At 38.6% G+C, this 20,578-nt stretch overlaps 1 protein-coding gene across 1 annotated transcript in view; it reads left to right on the top strand.

The window, feature by feature from the left end:
• Positions 1–20,578, top strand: part of GRIP1 (glutamate receptor interacting protein 1) — a gene marked incomplete at its 5' end in the record, with an annotated part of 251,102 nt that overhangs the window by 186,932 nt on the left and 43,592 nt on the right. Inside the window, 3 exons of the mRNA XM_081310350.1 lie at positions 3,510–3,590; positions 9,068–9,137; positions 10,778–10,923. Coding sequence (XP_081166476.1) covers positions 3,510–3,590; positions 9,068–9,137; positions 10,778–10,923 — 297 coding nt within the window. The remainder of the gene's footprint in view (positions 1–3,509; positions 3,591–9,067; positions 9,138–10,777; positions 10,924–20,578) is intronic.

The following is a 20,578-nucleotide window of genomic DNA, read 5'->3' as shown; positions in this document are numbered from 1 at the left end:
AGCTATCCATTTCTAAACTTGTTCCTCAGAAATAGTTTATACCCTGATATTACTTCTCCCACATTGGGTCTCAGGGACTACCTCAATTTTATAAACATTTTAAATGACATAAAGGTGGTTAAAAGCTTAACTCTGAATATACTTTTGCCCAAATCTTTCTCTGTAAGTAGATAGTAGTACACAAACAACATCATGGTAACATTAATAGAATTTTTTTTAAGTCAAAAGTGCTCATAGCATCATCACTCTAAGAAATAAAAGTTTAAACTCTTTACATTCTTTTACCAAAAATCCTTTACTATATGTATAATTTTATAAAGTTGTAGCATGAGCACAATTTACATTTTGCCTCATTTGATTCTTTTAAATACCAAACTACCATCAAATATGTCGTGTCTACTTGAAATTTCTCCTCTAACTTTGAAGTTATTTTGTTGGGGAAAATATAGCTTTGTTCTGGAAAGAAGTTTCAGTGCAAATCCTATCAAATGATGTTTATCACAATTGCTGGAGTCCCATGCTTTCCTCTGGGGGGGCAGTTAAACATTTGCACTCCTCACAAGGGCGCCCAATGGATGAATTATGATATGGTGCTTATCTCACTGTGCCAACAATAAATGCTTCAGGCAGAAAATCAGACCAATGGGAAAGAAGCAAACCTTTTTACCCAAATGTGTTTTTAATTATAGTATTAACAAAGATAAAGCAAAGCCAGGGAAGTGCAAAATAATCACTTGGGAGTCTAGCAAAATAAACATCATCTGTTCTCAGAATTATATTTATTTACTCTAAACCTGTTGTTTTTCCAAATATTGAAACCTTTTCCCCCTTAGTCTTTTTTTTTTTTTTTTTGCTTATAAAACCTCAAATTAAATATACTTTTGCTTTAACAGCCAAATAATTATATAAGGAAAAATTACAAATATAAAACAAATCATGTTGGCATTTAAGGATTAAAATGAAGCCACAGCTTGATCAAAGAGATTCATTGGTTGATATTTATTTATCATTATGAATATTTCACATTTTATGTAGTCAAAGTGATCCATTACTGTTTTCCAGGAAATGATAATATCCCTTCCAATACCATTAACAATATTAATCTTGGTCAAGGTTCCCCACTTTAAAAATTTATAAAAGCAAAAGGTTGCTATAGTAACTATTCTAGATCAGTGTTCTCTGGCCCTGTTGATTCTAAAACCCTCACTTGTATTTGTATAAGGACAGTGTCGCAGGTAAGATATTATATCCATACAGAGATCCATAAACACAAGCATACAGTATGCTCCCCTCCCCTTTCACAGAAAGGCTTTTCTTAAAACAGTCTTTCTCTCTCTCTCTCTCTCTCTCTCTCTCTCTCTCTCTCTCTCACACACACACACACACACACACACACACACACACACAAATGGGTTCCACAAGTTGTGAGGCTTCTTATGCCACATGCAGTTATGGACCACATGTGTGCTCTGTCCACGTAGCCAAATCATTTATTCATGCTGTGCCTGTGAACACTCAGGTGGTAGATTTCTGCTGGTTCCCATCCAATTTCTTCTACTACATCAGTGTGTTCTTCCAGGGTCTTTCAGGTTCAACAACAGAAACGCACTCTAGCTAGTTTGGACAGAAAAGAGGCATTTGCTAGAAGTATAGCTTGTATTTCACAGGCAGGAGGGGCTTTAAGCAGATGCCAAGGACTACGGAGGTCAAACACAGGCCCTGCCTCCAAGACCAGAGGCTTGATGCTCTCTCCTCATGCACACTTGTCTCTTTCTTCTGTCTATCTGCAGATTGACTATTGGTGCTTATGGGCAAAATGTGGTCACTTTCAAAGGCTCCATCTGCCTGCCACTGTGATGCTAACTCCAAATTCTTTAATAGTCACTTTTGGGGAAAGAAGGGGCCAATTAGCCTTACGTTGTTGAAGTGAGGAATAATCCAGACTCAGGAAAGGAATGTCTTTAGGAAAAGAAGGATTTGGAGAAATATTTGGGAAGTACTTGCAGTACCAGTAGTCAGGCAGAAAAAAAAAATTATGTGTTTTTGTTTTTGTTTTTTACCTTCTTCATTTCTCTTTTTCTATCCCAGTATGTCAAAATTAGTTGATCTTTTTTTGAAATCTATTGAAAGAAATGAATAATTTTATCTATTTCAAGTCCTGTTGGAAAAAGGAGAAAGATAAACTCTCAATGAATAAGTAACCCAATATATGTGGGTTCACTTCCTGGCACATCAGAGTGTTAATTGGGGGCAGCAGAGAAGCCACCACTGGCCTGGTCTTGGAAAGAGTTGAGACTGAGCAAGTGGGAAAGGTAGCCAATTCCCTCCCATCCCTTAGAGGTGAGTTGAAGAATGGAGGGAGGAGGCCAGAGAGAAACGACTTGTCTGCACCACTGAAAAAGGTAGGAGTAGGGGGAGATCCTTTCTTACAGGTGGCCTTCTAGAAGTCTGAAGGCTGAGGGAGCCCAAATTTTTATTGTGTTCTCTAGTTTAACACTCTATGGTGAACCTTCCTAATTGCAAGATGAGATTCTGGTCTCGTAAAACGTTTACTGCCTAAACTTCTCGTGGGAAAGGGCAAAAGGCCAAGAAGAACAATTGAAGTCAGGACAAGGAAGGGAGCGCGACTTCCAAAAAGTCCAATCCTGGCTTTCACCTCTGCTGTGCAGAGACTCAAAATGTGTTAAACATGCAATTAACAAGTCGGACTGGGAGCCTGAGGGCCTACGCGTTCTGTCCGCATCACAGATGCTGTACTCAGTTCTTTTTTCTGGGTGAGGAGCCAGCTTAGAGCAGAGCTGATGAAGCTGTAAGAGGGGGCTTAGTTTGGCCATCCACAATCCCCGCTTCTGCTCACATTTCCTTTGTTCTTGATGCCTCTTCCTGCACTTTTCCAAAGTCGTCAAGAAGGGATTTTTAGTCTTTAGCAACTTAATATGAGTACATGTTCTCCCTTACAGGTTATTTCCATGTATCACTAATTAAAGCTTTCCCAGACTGTTGAAATAATTTCAAGAGTATACTTTAAAATATGTAACAATTTCTTCTCCAAGATAGAGTCAGATCTTGGTAAATCAACTTAGTTCTCTCAAGGGTTGAGAATCAGCCAGTGCACTCTAGTTCTCTTTGAGTTGCTACAATACTAGTTTCCCTATTTCTATACTGGCTGGCCAGTATCTAAGCCCACCTCCAAACTGTTCTAGGGCCTTCTGGTCCTGTCCAGGACCTCCTGAAGTCCCCAGGATTTAGAGACTATTGGGTCACTCTGGCTGCGCTTGGGGCCTCTTGGTCAAGTCACTCTGTCTCAACTCTGCAGTCAGCTTTCAGTATATAATTGGTTATATGGCAAGGTACTATTCTGATTGCAAAAAGTTTTGAATATCATCCTTGTTTTACTTCTTTGATTATGCTTTTCACTGTAAACACTATAAATTAAGTCACTTCTCCACCCCTACCCCCCAGATCAACAACTATCCCACCAAACTCTTTGTTCTGTTTTGAAATTACAGAGTCTGTCATCCCAAGCAGTGGGACATTTCACGTAAAGCTCCCCAAGAAACACAATGTGGAACTCGGAATAACGATCAGCTGTAAGTAAAAGTGGCTGCTTTTAAAATATGATGCTGTAAAGACATTAGAAAATTGGGTTGTTGGGTGGTTTACAGGCGTGGCACATGTTTTCAGCGTGAGGACCGAGTATTGCTGTCATGCTGAGAAATGGTGGAGTTGCTCAAACCTCCAGCACTTACTCACCTTTTGAATGGGTCCAGTTACCCAAGCTCTCTCTGATGTTTTTCTTTATAACATGAAAGTGGATATCTACAAAATACAGTAATTTTAAGTATTACATAAAATCATAAACTCCCATACCTTGTACAGTGCCTAGTAAGAAATCAGTAAGTTTTTAATAAGTATGTTACACCTCCCCCTATGAATAATTAGAGGAGCAGAAAAGTGCATATAAATTCTTTACATTTTGGTATATTATGGATTAAGTTTTATACTTAATCAATGCAATAAACAAATGATCACATTTATTTACTTTCAAGACCATCTTCTTGTGTCTACTGTGACTCTATAACCCATTTCACAAGACTAAAACAAGGTCCCTTCTTTGTTAAATCCCTGCATTCTTCCATGGCGTTGAAAGGTGTGTTGGTAACCAAACGAAAAGAAAAATCAGAGTATATAAATGTGTTTCATTCCTTTTCTTCCTCAAGCTCTCGTTTCATAACTCCTTTGGTAAAAGAACTTTAAAAATTTCAGCCTCAGTGGACTTTCATAAAATGGAAATTTGGGGGAGGGGGCTTGTCCTTTTAATATCCACAGACTCAGTTCATCCATAAATGCCCCAAGAAAATGAAGCAAATGATCAGCGCATAAAGATGAAAGGAGCACAGAGGCAATGACTGTGACCAGGAGGTGGCTGCCTCAAGAAAGAATGATGAGGTTACATGAAAGGGCCTTGCCACACTGTCAGATAGCATTTTTGTCAGTGGTTAAAGTAAAATAAATAAAAGGAGTTCTCAATTGGGCAATATGTAGGGCGACTGCCCAGTCCCACTTTGATGATATAAATTTAACACTAAAAATGCAATTTTATTTATAACTGATAAAACACGCATATCTACCGCAGCACTAGAAAGACTGGTTCTCCAATTCAGAGTCATGTTAAGAATAAGAAACCATATATATGAGAGGTGATCTATAGCCCCCCATGAACCAGAGCGGCCTATTAGGAAGAAAGTAGAAAGACGAATGAGATTTTGGAGGCTCCATCCCTATTTTAGGTGCAACTAAAGTCATTTGTACTCTAAATTGGGTCTCTCAGCCTCTTAGAACTCTGTGAAGTAAATATGGTTTGTGATTATTCTGTCAACAGCCGTGGCTCTTGAGATTGAGGGCACATCATGACTTACAGTCCCCAAAACATTTGGGGTTCAAGGTGGCTTCTGCAACCCCATGTAACTTTAAGGCAGTTCATTTATTCTGTTGATTCCTTCCATCCCTTCGTTCCGTCAGACCAGGCTGCTCAGGTAGTGTCTCTTGAGGTAATCTCTTGGCTCTGCCCAGAGACCTGCCTGCACTTGTCTTCTTTTTCTTCCCTTTTTCTACCTTCACGCATTCAATATATCCTGTCCTCTGTGTGTCTGTGCTAAATTTCAAGAGTAAATGCCCTGTCCAGAAGATGCTTCCTGCCAGTGGGTATTTTGAAGGCATCAGCTCTATGGAAACTTCTGCTGATTATTTTAAGTTCAAATGTTTTATTTAGGAAAATGGTCTTGTATTATTTTATATAATAAATTTATTCTCAAAAATTAATATAAATAAAAACATAATGTATTCAGTGTCCATCAAAAATAATCCTGTGATATATCTTTTTCAAAAAAAATAGACATTTATATGCTCAGTTTGAGATGGAGTTATGTACATGCAGTTGCACAATATTTGTTTATTCACATGTAGAGTCATTTAAAATTATGTCTTATGATGTTTTTGTGTGTGTGCCAATCATTACTGCTGAAACTGACTCTAACAATAATAATGGCAAAAACCCAAACTCCTGCTCTCCAAGAATGGCTTGAATTGTAGCCAGCCACAAGCAAATGCTATTTATGGAAGCTGGAAGTGCTGTGCCACTCCTAGATGGAGAAGTGATACACAAGCCTGTCACACATGCTTGTCAGCCCTTCTAGAGCTACGGCTCCATTTACGCCACTAATCATCACCATGCTGAGTTTGTGTCTCTCATGGAACATGCATATATTTCGCCAGTTGAGAAAACACAACTTGCTATAAAAGGGGGAAAACAAGGCCAGAATCCATTTGTGTTGCTACAAAATAGCAAATTCCTGATGCCTGTCACAGTCACTGGCACATACAAGGTGCTCATTTAATACTTGTATCTGTTAAGTGAATGAATAAGAAGTCTTCATGAGCAAACAATGTTCTACTAATAGTAGCCCTCCAGGAAACAAGCCCTCACAGGAGATGATGAATACACGTGCTTGTGCATAGACTGTGGCATGAACTGAGGAAGCCTTGACTTGGACAATAATCACCTGATTCCCTCCCTCTGTCCCCAGTTTCCTTACCTATAAAAGGGGTACATATTTCCTCCTGCATAGCATTAACAAGATTAAATGAGTTAGTGTATGTAAAGTCCCTAGAACATGTCGTGAACCCTCACGACTATTAGTATGATGACAATTCTTCGTTACTTTGCACACGGAGCCTTTTGAAATATTTTAAGCACACCTCCAGACCATAACTTCTAGTGTCCACTCTCATCATACCTCCTACGTTAGGAAATCCAGGGGACCCACTTCTCAAACACACACAGGTATTGAAAGTGAAACTGAGGCACAATAAGGGTTGATTGATTTTCCTCACCATCTTTATACAAAATCCCTTTCTATCTTCTTCACCTTGTGAAAACTCAGTGTACTAAAGAAGGGTCCTCCATCCTGGAAACATCCCATCAAAACCTTTATGATTCACTCTCCAGGCTTGATCGACTAAGAGTCCCTCTGAGTGGGGATGTAATGGGCAGTTTTAGACTAATTTTCTTAAGTTCCCACTGATACACTGATAGAACATTAGCATCAGGCATTACTTTTATGGATGTTATTGCCTTATTATGGAGGGATTTACTGTACCAAATAAAGTGGATGCAGTTTGGAACTGGAAGCCACACCCCAACACCCTCATACCCAGCCAGTCAGATCATAGCTGTTACCTTCCTGTTTTCAAGACAGAGAACCCTGGTTGTCTGTATCATGTGCCTTCATCCATAAAGTCCTTCTGACAATGGATTTCTGGGGTTTATAACTACTATATGCTGTGCATAGCACTGCGCAGTTTTATACCTTTTCTTATTTAATCCTCAAAGCAGTCCTGGGATATCTGTCCCCATTTCATAGACAGGACAGTCTGGTTCAGCTGTGTAACCTGCCCAAAGACCCTGAGCTAATAAAGGGCCAAGCAGGTGCCAAATCCATTCCGTCTGCCTTAATCTTGGCTTTACTCTCATGGCATCTCTCAGCCCTGTCGCCATCTGATTGATGAACCTTCCCAGATTCTGTACCAGAAAAGCAAAAGGCAGCATTTTTTTTTTTGAGTGCAGCTAATTTGTTGCATTTCCTTTTTGGTTGTGACTGAATTGTTTGCAGAAATAAAGGCTTGCTTTATTTTTTAGAAAATCATGAAGTAGCCTTTATGAAAAGCACAACAAATCTGTCATTCCCCCGCTAAGTCTTACACACATTTAGAAGAGAATGGTTCATGGGTTTTGCCAATTTTGCAATAAAAAACTACTCAGTGCTCCATTTCAAATCAAATAACCTGGTTTACTTTCCATGCATTGTGTATATGGTTGCAATTAAAGCAAAGCTTAATGAGAGAGACAGAGTGACAGGGAATTTCTCTATTGTAGTTTGGTTTCTTCATCAGACTCTTTGAGCCAAGTGCCTTCACTAGCAGAATAAGTTCCACAAATAACTGGATGTTTCAGAATATTCTTGAACCATTTAATTGATTTCCATTTAATTTCAGAATTCACAAGTGTTCACTTGTCTTCAAAAACAGGAAAAGTTTTCAGACAGTATCATTTCCTCCAACACATTTTTTCGTTTATGTTGTTTTGATTTTTGTTTTGTTTTGTTTTGGAGTGTGGGTTTGAATCTAGGGCCTCATATATACTAGGCAGGCACTCTGTAGCTATGCCCAGAACAGTTTGCAATTCTGGATTATGACATGAGTGAAAAATGGTAGATGCTTATATTTCTCTAGAGGAATTGTATCAAATCTTTGAGTGAAGGTTTAAATATTAAATTAATTGTAGCAAATAGAATAGTTTGTATTCTTTGCCAGAAGCTAAGTATAATGATTAAATGAAGTCTCGTTAGTATTTACTGTGAACTAATTTAGATAGGTATTGGTATCTATATTTGCCTCTTTTTTTAATGTAGTGTTAGATATTAAACCATCTGTTCTCCTGCATAAACATTTTCCTGGAATTCAGATGGGATTACGGGATATGATATGGTTCTATGATTATTATGGGTTGATCAGACTGTTTATCATAAAATCTTACTTCAGGGACCTTCTAATGGTCCCTAAAAGTATATTATTCCAGGCTTCAGGTCGGCCAAACATCTCTCAGAGGCCAATTGTTTTTTTTTGAAAATATTGAATATGGTTACTTTAGTATCAAACTCCTAAATTACATATAAACTTCCTAAGTCAAGATGATTTTTTGTACTTATATGGACTATAACTCATTTCCAGAGATAATTCTAAGTAAACTCAGTTCTAATTGGTTTTCATATTTATCACATGGAAATATTCCTAAGAAAATTTATAAAACCCCAAACTGACTACTGTGCAGAATAACAGTTTCATCTGCCAACCTAATCAAAGTTGTATCAGAATATATGAAAATTTAGTTAACTAGCAATAAAATATTTACTACAGCCATTAAAATAAAATAGTCACATTCCAGAACATTTCAGAATGATATGAATTTGTGAGCAGAATTTAAAGATTTATAGCACAACTATCAAAAGATTTCCTTCTGGAGGAAAAAAAAAAAGGAACTTCAAATTAGCACTTCTCCGTTCTGTCTCCTGGTATGCTTGAGTAACAAGACACATCCCCATCAGCATGTCTCCTCTCTGGAAAAAAGTGCAGGACAGGGTGGGAGAAAGGGTCACCTGTCGGCACCACTAAGGGAAGCCCCAGTGGATTCTAATATTCTCCTATTGAGGTACCAGTCTGTCAGGTCCTCCCTGGAGAGTCACTGATTAAAATAGATTTAAGCCTGATGGACAGCTCTCCAATTGCTTTTTCCAACTGCAACTTTAAATGACTTTGCTTTAGGTTTTCAGTTTATAAATAACAAACATTGTTATAGATATAATGTACATGTTTTCTAATTCATTTGACTCATAATGTTTGCTTTGCATACAGACTCTAATTGCATTAATGAAAGTTATTATAAATCAGGGAAAATGTACTGGGAAACCATGGATATAAAGATATGATTGTCCTATGTTCATTATTACAGCACCATCAAGTAGAAAACCAGGGGATCCCCTTGTCATTTCAGATATCAAGAAAGGGAGTGTGGCACACAGGTAAGGAAATCATATTTTCTGGTTTACTCCAAGATCTCTCTTAATTTAATCAAAAATGACCCCTTCCATCCCAAGGCAGATTTTGCTAATGGATCACTATTCTCAATATTATATAGGCAGTCCCTATTAATCAATCAGATTTGATATCCCTGATAGCAATGGATATGTAGATATTCCCCTTATATCAATTTATTTCTGTACCCAAAGCAGACAAGAATCAGCAAAAAATGTTTTTCAGGCCCTTTCATGAGTTTAGTGTGGGCTCTTCTTCACTGATCATCATCCATATTGGATTTTCCAGGTAAAACCCTGATATTAGCCCCAATTATGAGAAGTCTTCCTCATAGACATGACAGCTGGTGGAACAGTGTTGCTAAGTGTCCTCCCTGGGCACACAAGATCCTTGAGCATTAAGCAATGTTCATGTCTTCTATTTGGCCCATATGTCATTAAAATAAGGGAGTCTCAAACTTTTATTTCAGAGATAAAAATACTTCTTAAGTGACTGAAAATACTGATGTAAGACTATTAGGTTTCCTTTCATTTTTCCATTAAGGACTTTTTTTTAAAAAAAATCCCATTTATTACACAATCATGTCATTAAAAAAGTAGTTTAAAATGCAAAAGGAAGGAAGGACATTGTGTAAGTTAAAGTGGATAGGTGTATAGACTCAACTGTTGTGAAAAAGAAATTTATCAATTGCATGGATCAAACAAAACAGAAGTTTGTCTCTCACATAACAACTGGGAGGTAGGCAGGCCATCCAGACTGGGAGTCACTGCTGGGGGAAGGTAGCCATCCCTTCTACTTGCCAGTCATCTGCCTTTCCTAAACACAGGCGGGAGGTAGGCATTGGGAAAGTGCTAAGAGTCTGGAGCATACATTTTTTAGAAGGTTACTCAGAAAAACAAAGAGGCAAATAGATATTAGGAAACAATTAGCATCCTCTAACAAAGATTTAATGCACAGAGGACAGTTCTTGCAAATATCTGGGTCCATACATGTATATACATACAAACACATATACACAACATTCTCATTATTTTTCTCATTTCATCATGATCCTTAAAAACTTTCAACAGACCTGTACTTGTCCATTGCCGGTATTAGATTCTAAGAGACCACTTTCTAAAAAGTTAGCATTAGGTTCACCTGTACCTCTTCTCCCTACTCCAGTCACAGGCAGAAATGTAGAGATTCCAAGTCTCAGGTTCCCTCCAACTCTGTCCCTCCTTGACTACTCCCACTCTCTCATCCTCTCCTATTGCTTGATTTCCAGAGACCAAAACAGGTACAACAGTGTGGAAGAGCATAAGGACTCGGAGGTCTGCAGACCCCAGCCCATTTCCCCTCTTCCCAGGAACCTTGGACTTCCTTAGTGAAGCTTAGATGGATGTCCCCATTTAACTGACAAAAGCATTTTTAAAACGTTGTAATACTCTGCAATTTAATGTCGCATCAGCCATCCCAAACAAGGCTGGAAAAAATGGGGTTTGTCAATACGTGCAATTTAAAAACAGTTTGAAGACACTCTTTTCCTCTGAAGATTACCATAATGCTGCATTATGCTTAATGCCTCTTTAAATGGCCTGCTTAAGCGTTTGCCATTAGTCATGTGTCATTCTGCATTTACTCACAGAACTGGAACCCTGGAACTTGGGGATAAATTACTTGCAATTGATAACATCCGGCTGGACAACTGTTCCATGGAAGATGCAGTTCAAATCCTCCAGCAGTGTGAAGACCTGGTGAAGCTCAAAATCCGCAAAGATGAAGATAATTCAGGTATTGATGGCATCCTTACTTATGACTGATTGTTCCGACTGCCCATCTGTCAAAACGTAGTAGTGCTTGATGTTTTACATACAACAGCTGGCTAGTGACATTGCAGCACTTTTTTTTTTTTTTAAAGATAGAGTGAGAGGTGAGAGAGAGAGAGAGAGAGAGAGAGAGAGAGAGAGAGAGAATTTTTAATATTTATTTTTTAGTTCTCGGCGGACACAACATCTTTGTTGGTATGTGGTGCTGAGGATCGAACCCGGGCCGCACACATGCCAGGCGAGCGCGCTACCACTTGAGCCACATCCCCAGCCCCACTTTTTTTTTTAAATGTAGTTAAAAGAGACTTCAAATTGTGCATTCAGAGTATCATATAAATTGTAAATAATGGTGCTTTAAATTAAATAACTGAGGTATTTTCACTGTACATATTATTGTGTTTGTATTAATTTTTCAGGGTGAAACTAAATCATCACCCAATATCCCCTAATACAATGGAATTAATCATTTCCAAGTCTTGGTTAATATTTACATTTCATAATTATATCCATAGTGAATGTTGCATTTTTACTTAACTTTACAGACATTTTTCCAAGCCCTTAATATCTGTTTTTGTTATTTACTGCCTGTAATTTATTTACCATTCTTTTATTCTTAAATTGCTTTCAATTGCTTCATTATCGTGGATAGTACTATCATAGATATATTTATGCATAGATACTTTTGTTCCACTTTTCTTCTTTGGAATTATTTTCTTAGAAGATTGCTGAGGGGGGAAAAAAAAGAAAAAGAAAGAAACTTGTGATCCTTGCACCATGTTGCTTTCTTGAAGGGCTATGTCCATTCTCAGGTGTCCAATAGCATGTGAATACAGCAGGAATGGAGCAATGCTTCTCAGAATCTAGTAGGCTCCAGAATCGCCTCTGCAGCTTATGAAAACACAAGTTCCAGGACCCTATCACCAGGTGGGGCCTGGAATTCTGCATTTCTAACAAACTTCCAGGTGATGCTGCTCACTCGTGCACTTTGAGTCGAGTCGGCACTGCAGAGGGAGCCCATTGTGTATGACAACAACTTAGAGCCAATTTAAAAAAAAAAAAAGTTCATTAATTGAAAAAGTCAGATTATGTGGAAAATTATATAAAATGATAAATATTCAAAGCATAAGCATTTAAATTTTGCCAATCTTATGGGTAAAGTCAAGGCCTTTCCTATGAGTAGGATTCTACTGAGTATAGTTGCAAATCTTTGTCTAAACTATACACATATATATAATTCATGATTTCCAATTTTATTTTACTTTTAAAATTAAAAGTATTTTAACTGATAAATAAAAACAAAAATTATACCCGTTAATGTGGTAGCATGATGTTTTGACACATGTATGCTTTATGGAATTCTTAACTCAGGTTAAACATCTATCTCCTCAAACATTTATTATTTTGTATGATAAAAACTCGTCTACCTTTTTGGAATGTATAGTATGCGGTTATTATCAATAGTCCCCCTACTGCACAACAGCACACCAAAACTTTTTTGCAGTCTTGATTTTAACACAGTGAGAATTTAAAGCAATCTTATCACTTACTTCACCTATATTTTTATTTTCTGCAATGTTTTCCTCCTATTTAATTAACAATAGATCTGTACCTAATGTATTTGCGTTTGTTTTCATGGAATAACTACATAGATTCTTTATACAATAACAAGTAAAACTTGCATAAACAAATTTGGGAATAAACACAATTCTAAACTTTTAAGGTTGTAGCTCCGGCAGAAGCAGAAAGGTACAGGGGAACTAGAAAAAGAAACCTATTTCTCAGGAGAATTTTATGGCATTAGTCAGTATATTTTATAATAGAAAGCCACAATGAATCCAGTAAAGTGAAAACTGGTTACAATGTAGTTAAATTGGTTAAGTGAGGACTCATTATAATATAGATATGCAATTTCATCCCAACTGCATTAATCAGCTTTCTATCAGTGTGACAGATTACCTGAGAAAGTAAACTTAGAAGAAGGAAAGGTTTGTTTGGGCTCATAATTTCAGAGGTTTCAGTCCATGGTTGGTGGGTTGGTTTCAGAGTTTGGGTGCCTGTAGTGAGGCAGAACATCATGGCTGGGAACATGAGACAGAACAAAGCTGCTCACATCATGGTGGCCAGGAAGCAAAGGGAGAGAGGAGAAGGGGGGGGGGCTATTATCTCAATATGCCCCCAATAACCTAACTTCCTTCCACTAGGCCCCACCTCCAAAAGCTTCCACCTCCTCTCAACAGTACCACAGACTGGCAACCAAGCCTTTATCATGTGGGCCTTTGCAGGAACATTTAAGATCCAAATTAACCAGCAGTGAACTATCATCCATGTTCTGGAATCTTCCCATAAACCACCTAGATCTAGAGTTCATGGTCATGTCAGACCATGTGTTAATGCTTTTTATACAAAGTTTTAAAAAAATTAGTAGTTACATAGATCAATACAGTTGGTAATGATGATTATACACAAATATATTTTATAACCAAATGTTTTAAAAATACGCACTCGCTTGTACTCATTATTTCCCAAGCAACTAATTTTCTATGCCAACATTTGCATTTCTTTTGTTTTGAATCTGCTTCAATTGCACTTGCTTTTGGGGATTTATTTCAAGAGAGGGCTAACGCCTCCAGCATCATCTGGGTTCCCTCCTAGCAAAGAGACAAAGCTCTGTGGAGAAAACTATTTTACATGATTTTCCCAGCTAAGCAGATCTCAGCTACTTCCTTGCACAATGAAAAAGCGGAGCCTGAGATGAATATGCATGGTGTATACAGTTGGCAATGTGTCCCATTTCAAAGCCCAGCTGTGCAGATGCACTGGCAGGGATTTCAGAGACAACAACACAGCACTTGGAAAGCTAAATCTTAGTTTCAGTTGCTGATTTCCTTTGGCTTGTTTTTCAGCTTTATACCTTTCTTTTTATAATCCTCATACCAATTTTATGGTAATTATCATGTTTATCAAGAGTTTTTTAACTTTAAAAATGTACTATTTTTAAAATTCTAAATTCTTCCATTGAAAAACACACATAGACAAAAATCAGACTATAAATACTGATGGGAGGGATATATTTACCCAAACCAAATTTTCTCAAATTGGTATATCAAAGTATAGATGCATTTAGACATGTTTTATACCAGATCACTATTTGAAAACTATCATCTGATCATTGGTTTAGAAGAATTAGGATGGGCCCCAATATCCTCTTCCCTCATGAGAGTGAAAATATAATTTGAGAAACTAAAATTGTTTTTTTTATTTAGAGCAAATCAAGTGGGAGGAACTCCCATTATTAAAAATGTAAAACCTGATTACAGATTGGTTCAAGACAGTCTGTGGTAATCATAAAGCACAACATTTAAAATCAGACCTGAGTTTAGAGTTTAGCTCTACTGTACTTGAGCTTTGTGAGTTTCGGAAAGTTACTAAACCTCTCTGATATTCAGCTCCACTTCCAATAATGTGCATGTAAAAGTATGTATCCCCCTCAGTGAGCTGTTGTAACCTGTCCTGGCACAGTTGGTGTTCAGTAAGTGGGGAGTGTTTTTACTATAACTGCCTCCTGAAATCCCTTTCCCTGTACCCATTCTAATCCTTAATCAAGATATAACTGAGTGGAAGATAAGCACTTATCATCAGGACAGTGGCTTATTTGGGAACTGTAATATTGTTCCTAATCTGAAATTAGGCTGGTAATTTGAATTGTCACTCTGAATCGTTCCCATCCTTTGTCTCAATGATTTTGAATGGTAATATTCAGTATACATCCTCTACCCCTGAAATATTTCTCATACTAATACTGGGTTCTGTCTACCCTAAGAGTTTTCCATGTCTTTCTTTAATTGTCTGTTCCTTGCCATCCTTTGCCGATGGGAGTTTATGACCATGCCTGATGCAACCCGATTTCCTAAGGTTGCCTTAAAGATGCTGCTTCACAATGTCAGCATTTCTCCTAGGCGTACTCGTCTCATTGTTCTGCCATTGACCTTATGCTAGGAGATAGTGGAACTAACATGGGCCAAGTCTTTGGTTTTCAACCATGCCATCAGCATCATTTGGTGTCTATGCTGTAATAGGAACTAGGCAGGGCCCAGTCCCTGCCCCTAAATCAGTCATTGCTCAGTAGGAGAAACAGAAGAAAACCCACATTTAATACTACAATGAATATTCTCTGGGTTTGCATACATGTTAAGAGAAGGGGGGGTATCCATTTAGGCATGGGGAGTTTGAGGAAATGAGTCTAACAATCTTAGTCTCCACAGTGTTGGTCCTGCCCAGGCAGGACAGGAGAGTGGAGGTAGTGTGGCATATCCACATAGGCAGCTGTGGCTGAAGCCTAAAGTGTAAGGACATTGTAGTGGGTGAGCTTGGAAGGCCACTGGAGACGAACCATTATGGGACTTGTACAAACCATTTTAAGAAGTGAAAGCCCATGGTGGGGGGCGGGGGGCACCATAAGAGTACAGCTGGGGAGTGCAGCCATACTATTGGGTTAGTGACCACTCATTTCCCATCTGATAAGCTGGGAAACCTGAGCCACTCAACGTCTCTGAACATCAGTTTCCTCATCTGAAAATGAGCATTTGATGCCTATTTTGTATGGATGTTTTTAAGGATCAAAGGAGGTAATTATTTTAGCAATAATGTTATACACAGTGAAGCCCAGTGAATGTGTTATCCTTATGAGAATGTTGATAAAATCAATTTTAGTTATATTTTAGGATGGCAAAATCTGTTGGAACACTGGGGTGGTAGGCATTTTTCTCCCTCTAGATTCAGTTACCATTCTGTCTTTGCAAGCTTTTGTGTTTGCCATCTTTCATCACAACAGGAACATAACCCAAAAAGAGATAAAGGGTTCTTGCATGAGTCCAGATCTCCAAGATGATGGCTGCTACTCAATCCCCAAGTCCACAAAGATGCAAATAACCCTCTCCAAGAAAAACCTATTGTTTCACCTTGACTGCATCTGGGTTCAATATCAGTGAAGAGGGGAGAGTGAGATCTGGCTGAGTCTGGGGGTAGCATCCCTGAAGCAAAGCTGTAGAGACTTTTGGGGATCTGTAGGAAGAGATGAAGGTTTACCAATCTATCCTATATAGTTTGCAAGGATCTGTTTTATATTACTCCTTTTCTGTCAATCAAATACACAGCTGTTATGATTTCTCTCTTGATTTAAATCATCTTGCTTCATATATAGTGCTTGTTATTAGAGACCATAAATTCAGTACTTTACCTTCATGGACTTGAATCCATGTTGAAAAATATTTCCAGGCAGCAGCTTGTCCCATCCAAAGCAAATTATCTTTATACATTCCCAAGCTGAGTCTCATGCAAATAGCCTTATTACCAGTTAAATCTGTCCTTCAAAGATTTGAGCTTTCAGGTTTGGTTTTGTTTTTTTTTTTCAGTTCATCAGTGTTAAGCCAAGCCAAGTAATGTGGAGTGACTTTTTTTCCCTGAAAACCTAGATTGGAGGAAATATACCTCATTATAAGCTCCCAAGAATGATCCTGGCTTATGCTAGGAGCACTGGAATAGTGTGTCAGCAAGAAGCTGGCTGCAGGAAGAACTTACGATAAACAGAAGTATTCTTCCTTTTCTTTATGCTTGATCTCTCAAAAAGAATACCACTTAAATTTGAATGTGCATAAGAGTCACCAGAGGGCTCGTAAAAACAGAAAAGCAGCCATGGAACACATCTGTAATCCCAGTGGCTCAGGAGGCTAAGGCAGGAGGATTGCAAGTTCAAAGCCAGCCTCAGCAACTTTGCTAGGCCCTAAACAACTCAGCAAGACCCTTTCTCTAAATAAAATAAAAGAAAGGGATGGGAATGTTGCTCAGTGGTCAAGTGCCCAGAGGTTCAGTCCCTGGTATCAAAAGGAAAAAAAAAAAAAGAAAGAAAGAAAAGAGAAGAGCAAGCCCTTTCCACAAAGTTTCTGATTCCTACCCATTTGGGAGCAGACTGGGAATTTGCGTTTCTAGCAAGTTCCCAGATGATGCCAGAACTGTTGGTCCCAGGACCTTTTAATAAGGGCTGTCACAAAGGGTGCTACCTTTGAGACTTAGAAATTATCCCTCACATAAAGAAGTTTGAATTTCACTCTTAAAACACTCCACAACTCCTTGGAACTCTTTTGATTCATTACTTTCACATGACCAGGTGAAATGACTCTATGACAGGGAGGAAGCTGTAGAGAGTGCTTCTCTTAATGTTTTCCCAGGCTTGCCCAACTCCAAGAAATTTAGCCACACTCAAAAAAAAAAAATTCATCTTTTTTTTTAGAGCCATTATATTTAGTTGAAGTGAACTTTGATTGACCTGCACACGTCTGCCTCCCAAAGACTCTCTCCCGAATCCAAGCCTCCTGTTTGGCCATAGAAGCAGCTGCCATTGTGGATCCAAGCCATAGAGTGTTCATTTTGTTAAACAGGCAGTGCTCAAGAAGCCTGAAAACAACATCGTAGATAAGTAATGCAGCAATTTTGCATCTGTTCTGTGGTCCCATTAATTTTCTTAACTAGAGCTGAGCAGAACAAACAAGTAGGCTGGCCTTCTTTCCTGTATTTCACTAATAGTTGTAAACCTTCTGTTGTGATATATAAGCTGCGTATAATATCATTAACATCTGTTTAGGCTCACGTTAAAACTTACTGGTAATTCTGCCTTTTTCCTTCTCAGAAAGTTTCTCTTCTGGCTGAATGCTCTAACGGCTTCTAAGCTTTTAAGCTGCAGCAGACTCAAGGAGAGAGGACCTTGGAGTGTTTCCACCTCCAAAATGGTCTGAGCTTAGCCTTCTAAACTGTAGTTAGTACTCTCCTCCTGAGCGCAAGACCTTTCAGATGCCAGTTGGCCTAGAGCCCAAGAAGACAGATGGAACTGGAGGTTCAGCCTGGAGCTGACTCTGCACTCTTGGAACTGGGGCAGGAGGGAGTTCTAGGTTTGCTGGTCCTCAGGGTGATAGTCCAGATCTTAGTTTCACAAGAGTTGCAAGAGCCAGGTTGGCTTTGTGTTACCTGCCTTGGAGAAGGAAGGTAGACCTTGACACAGCAAGGGTGCTGACTCAGGGTCTCCTAGAGGTCTCTTCCTGGGAACCAGTCTGCATGCTAGATTCATCTACACTTTTGCTCCTTTTAAGCATTTACTGAATTCTCCCTAGTGCCACACATGCTGGGGGATATGAAGATAAAAACCTATATTTTCAAGATGATCCTATTTGTAAGGAAGGAAGCAAAGAAAGAGATCAATTAAGATATAGAAGGAAATGTACATGCTGGAACATACATTCTTGATGAGGACAAAAATTGGTTCTGAAGGAGCAAAGAATCTTAGATACTACAGTCATGACAATAGTTTGAGGCTCTCTGAAGCTCAACCCTACCTGACTGAGTTTTATTCCTTATTATTTAATTTCTCTCATTCAGGGGAATTAATGTTTTTTCTCCTTGGATGAAAGAATGAAAATAAAAAGTTGAAAAGCACAAGAAGAATGTATTGGAGTTGTGAGGTGTCATAGGAAAGGCCCCTAGAGAGAACCGGAGGGGCCAGGTAGGCTCCCTGAAAGATAAGACATCTGCACCCCAGTCTTGAAGTAGAAGAAATTCTCCAGAACAGATGGAAGAAGGATGTCTGTGCACAGGGAATAACGTGTGCAGACTGACAATGTTAGAAAGGTGCCTTTTACAGCCGTCAAGAATGCAAACTACAATAAATGCTGGAGACAAGTAAAGAAAAGGATCACTTTTACACTGTTGGGATTGCAAATGAGTGTAACCACTATGGAAAGCAGTATGGAGGTTACTCGAAAGACTAGGCAAGGAACCACCGTGAAACCCAGCAATATCACTCCTCATTATTTATCCTAAAGACTTAAATTCATCATAATACAGTGATACATGCATATCCATGTTTATGGCAGCACAATTTACAATAGCCAAATCATAGAAGCAGCCTAAGTGTCCATCAATGGATGAATGGATAAAGAAAATGCGGTATATATACACATTTATTCAGCCATAAAGAAGAATGAAATTATGTCATTTGCAGGAGAATGGATGAAACTTGAGAACATTATGTTAAATGAAAGTCAAAGGTCATATATTTTCTCTCATATGTGAAAGCTAGAGAGAAAAAAAAGGAAAAGAAAGGTCGGGGGTTTGACCTCATGAAAATCAGAGGGAGATCAGTAGAGGAAAGGGACCAGCAGGGTGGGAGGCAGGAAGGGAAAGCAGAAGTACTGGGGAATGATATTGACTAAACTCTATTGATATATTGTGCCAATATGTAACAACAAATCCCACCATTATACGACTATAAAGCACCAATAAAAATATAGGAAAGAGTGTCTTTTAAGAAAAGGCAGTGATTCTGCAAGAAGTGAATGAGGAGGTTAGACTGGGGAGTGTGGATGGTGTGACCCTCTGAAGAGACTGAAGGTCCTCCTCAGCCCCTTCAAAAGGGTTGCACTTTATTCATAAGGAGTCAAATAACCATTGAAAAGCTTCAAGTAAAAGAATTACTTACCCAGGTTTATGTTTTTAAGATATTCTGGGAAGAGAAGGGAAGGACTCGTGAAAATAGATGTGAGGAGAGGGTAAAAGCTGGAACTCAAGCAAGACAACCACTGAGAAACCCTGGGCAGAGCCATACAGGGCTTCCTGGAGAGAACATGACAGTGGGAGGCCTGGGAACCTTGCCTTGTGACCAGATGGGCCAATGGTCCAGATAAGACCATGTGTGGGCAGCCACCACCACCCATCACTGATGAAAAAAGAAAGAAGAAAGCCAGACTAATTAAATACTTGTTTACTCATGGCATCACATGGGTTTTTCCAAGAGAACTAAGATTACTTTCTTTTTTTAAAAAAGAAAACTTACAAAATTTCAAGCGTATACAAAAATAGGGGAAAATAGTGCAATAAAGTACCAGGTAATAACAATTATTAACCATCGGCCAGTCTTGCTTCATCTGTAATCCCAATCTAGTTTTTCCATCCCTCCCACACCCTGGGTTATGAAATTCCAGTTATCCTTTCATTTCTTCTTGTCAATGGTACTAATGTATCCCTGAAAGATGCTCTTTTAAATACATAACTAAAATCATCATATTTCAAAGTATTAGCAATAATTCTTAATCAGATGTTCACTTAATGTTCATGTTTTCCAGAAATGTGATTCAGATTTTCACATATATGTACATATAGATGAGAAAAGACTATAGACTTGCATCTCCATCGCTACCTGAACTCACTGAGCTTCCTAATTATTGCTATAAGAGTTATAGTGATGCCTCAAATGCCTATGAAAAAAATCCCTACCTAAGGTGACCTGAAAAGGACTTTCCTAAATCCCTCTGCTCCACTTCTGATGTTATGTTTGTCATCTTTGTGATGCAAGGTGCAGAACTGCCCACAAATAACAGTGCTCACTCTGGTTGTCTGAAGGATTAGCTAACTAGAACTGGTTCTTCCCCATCTCCCAGAGAGTGGAACTGTCCCTAAGTCACCTGCACACAGAGTCAATGTTTGTTTTCAACTGACTGAAGTTTCAACTGAAATTTCTCACAAGGTCCTGAGACTCCAGGTATTGGGAAAGTGTCATTCCCCCCAAATCCCATAAA

Source organism: Spermophilus citellus (assembly GCF_964194105.1).
Source record: "Spermophilus citellus genome assembly, chromosome: 10".
NCBI classification, from domain to species: Eukaryota; Metazoa; Chordata; class Mammalia; order Rodentia; family Sciuridae; genus Spermophilus; species Spermophilus citellus.
This window is presented reverse-complemented; position numbering and strand designations above follow the sequence as displayed.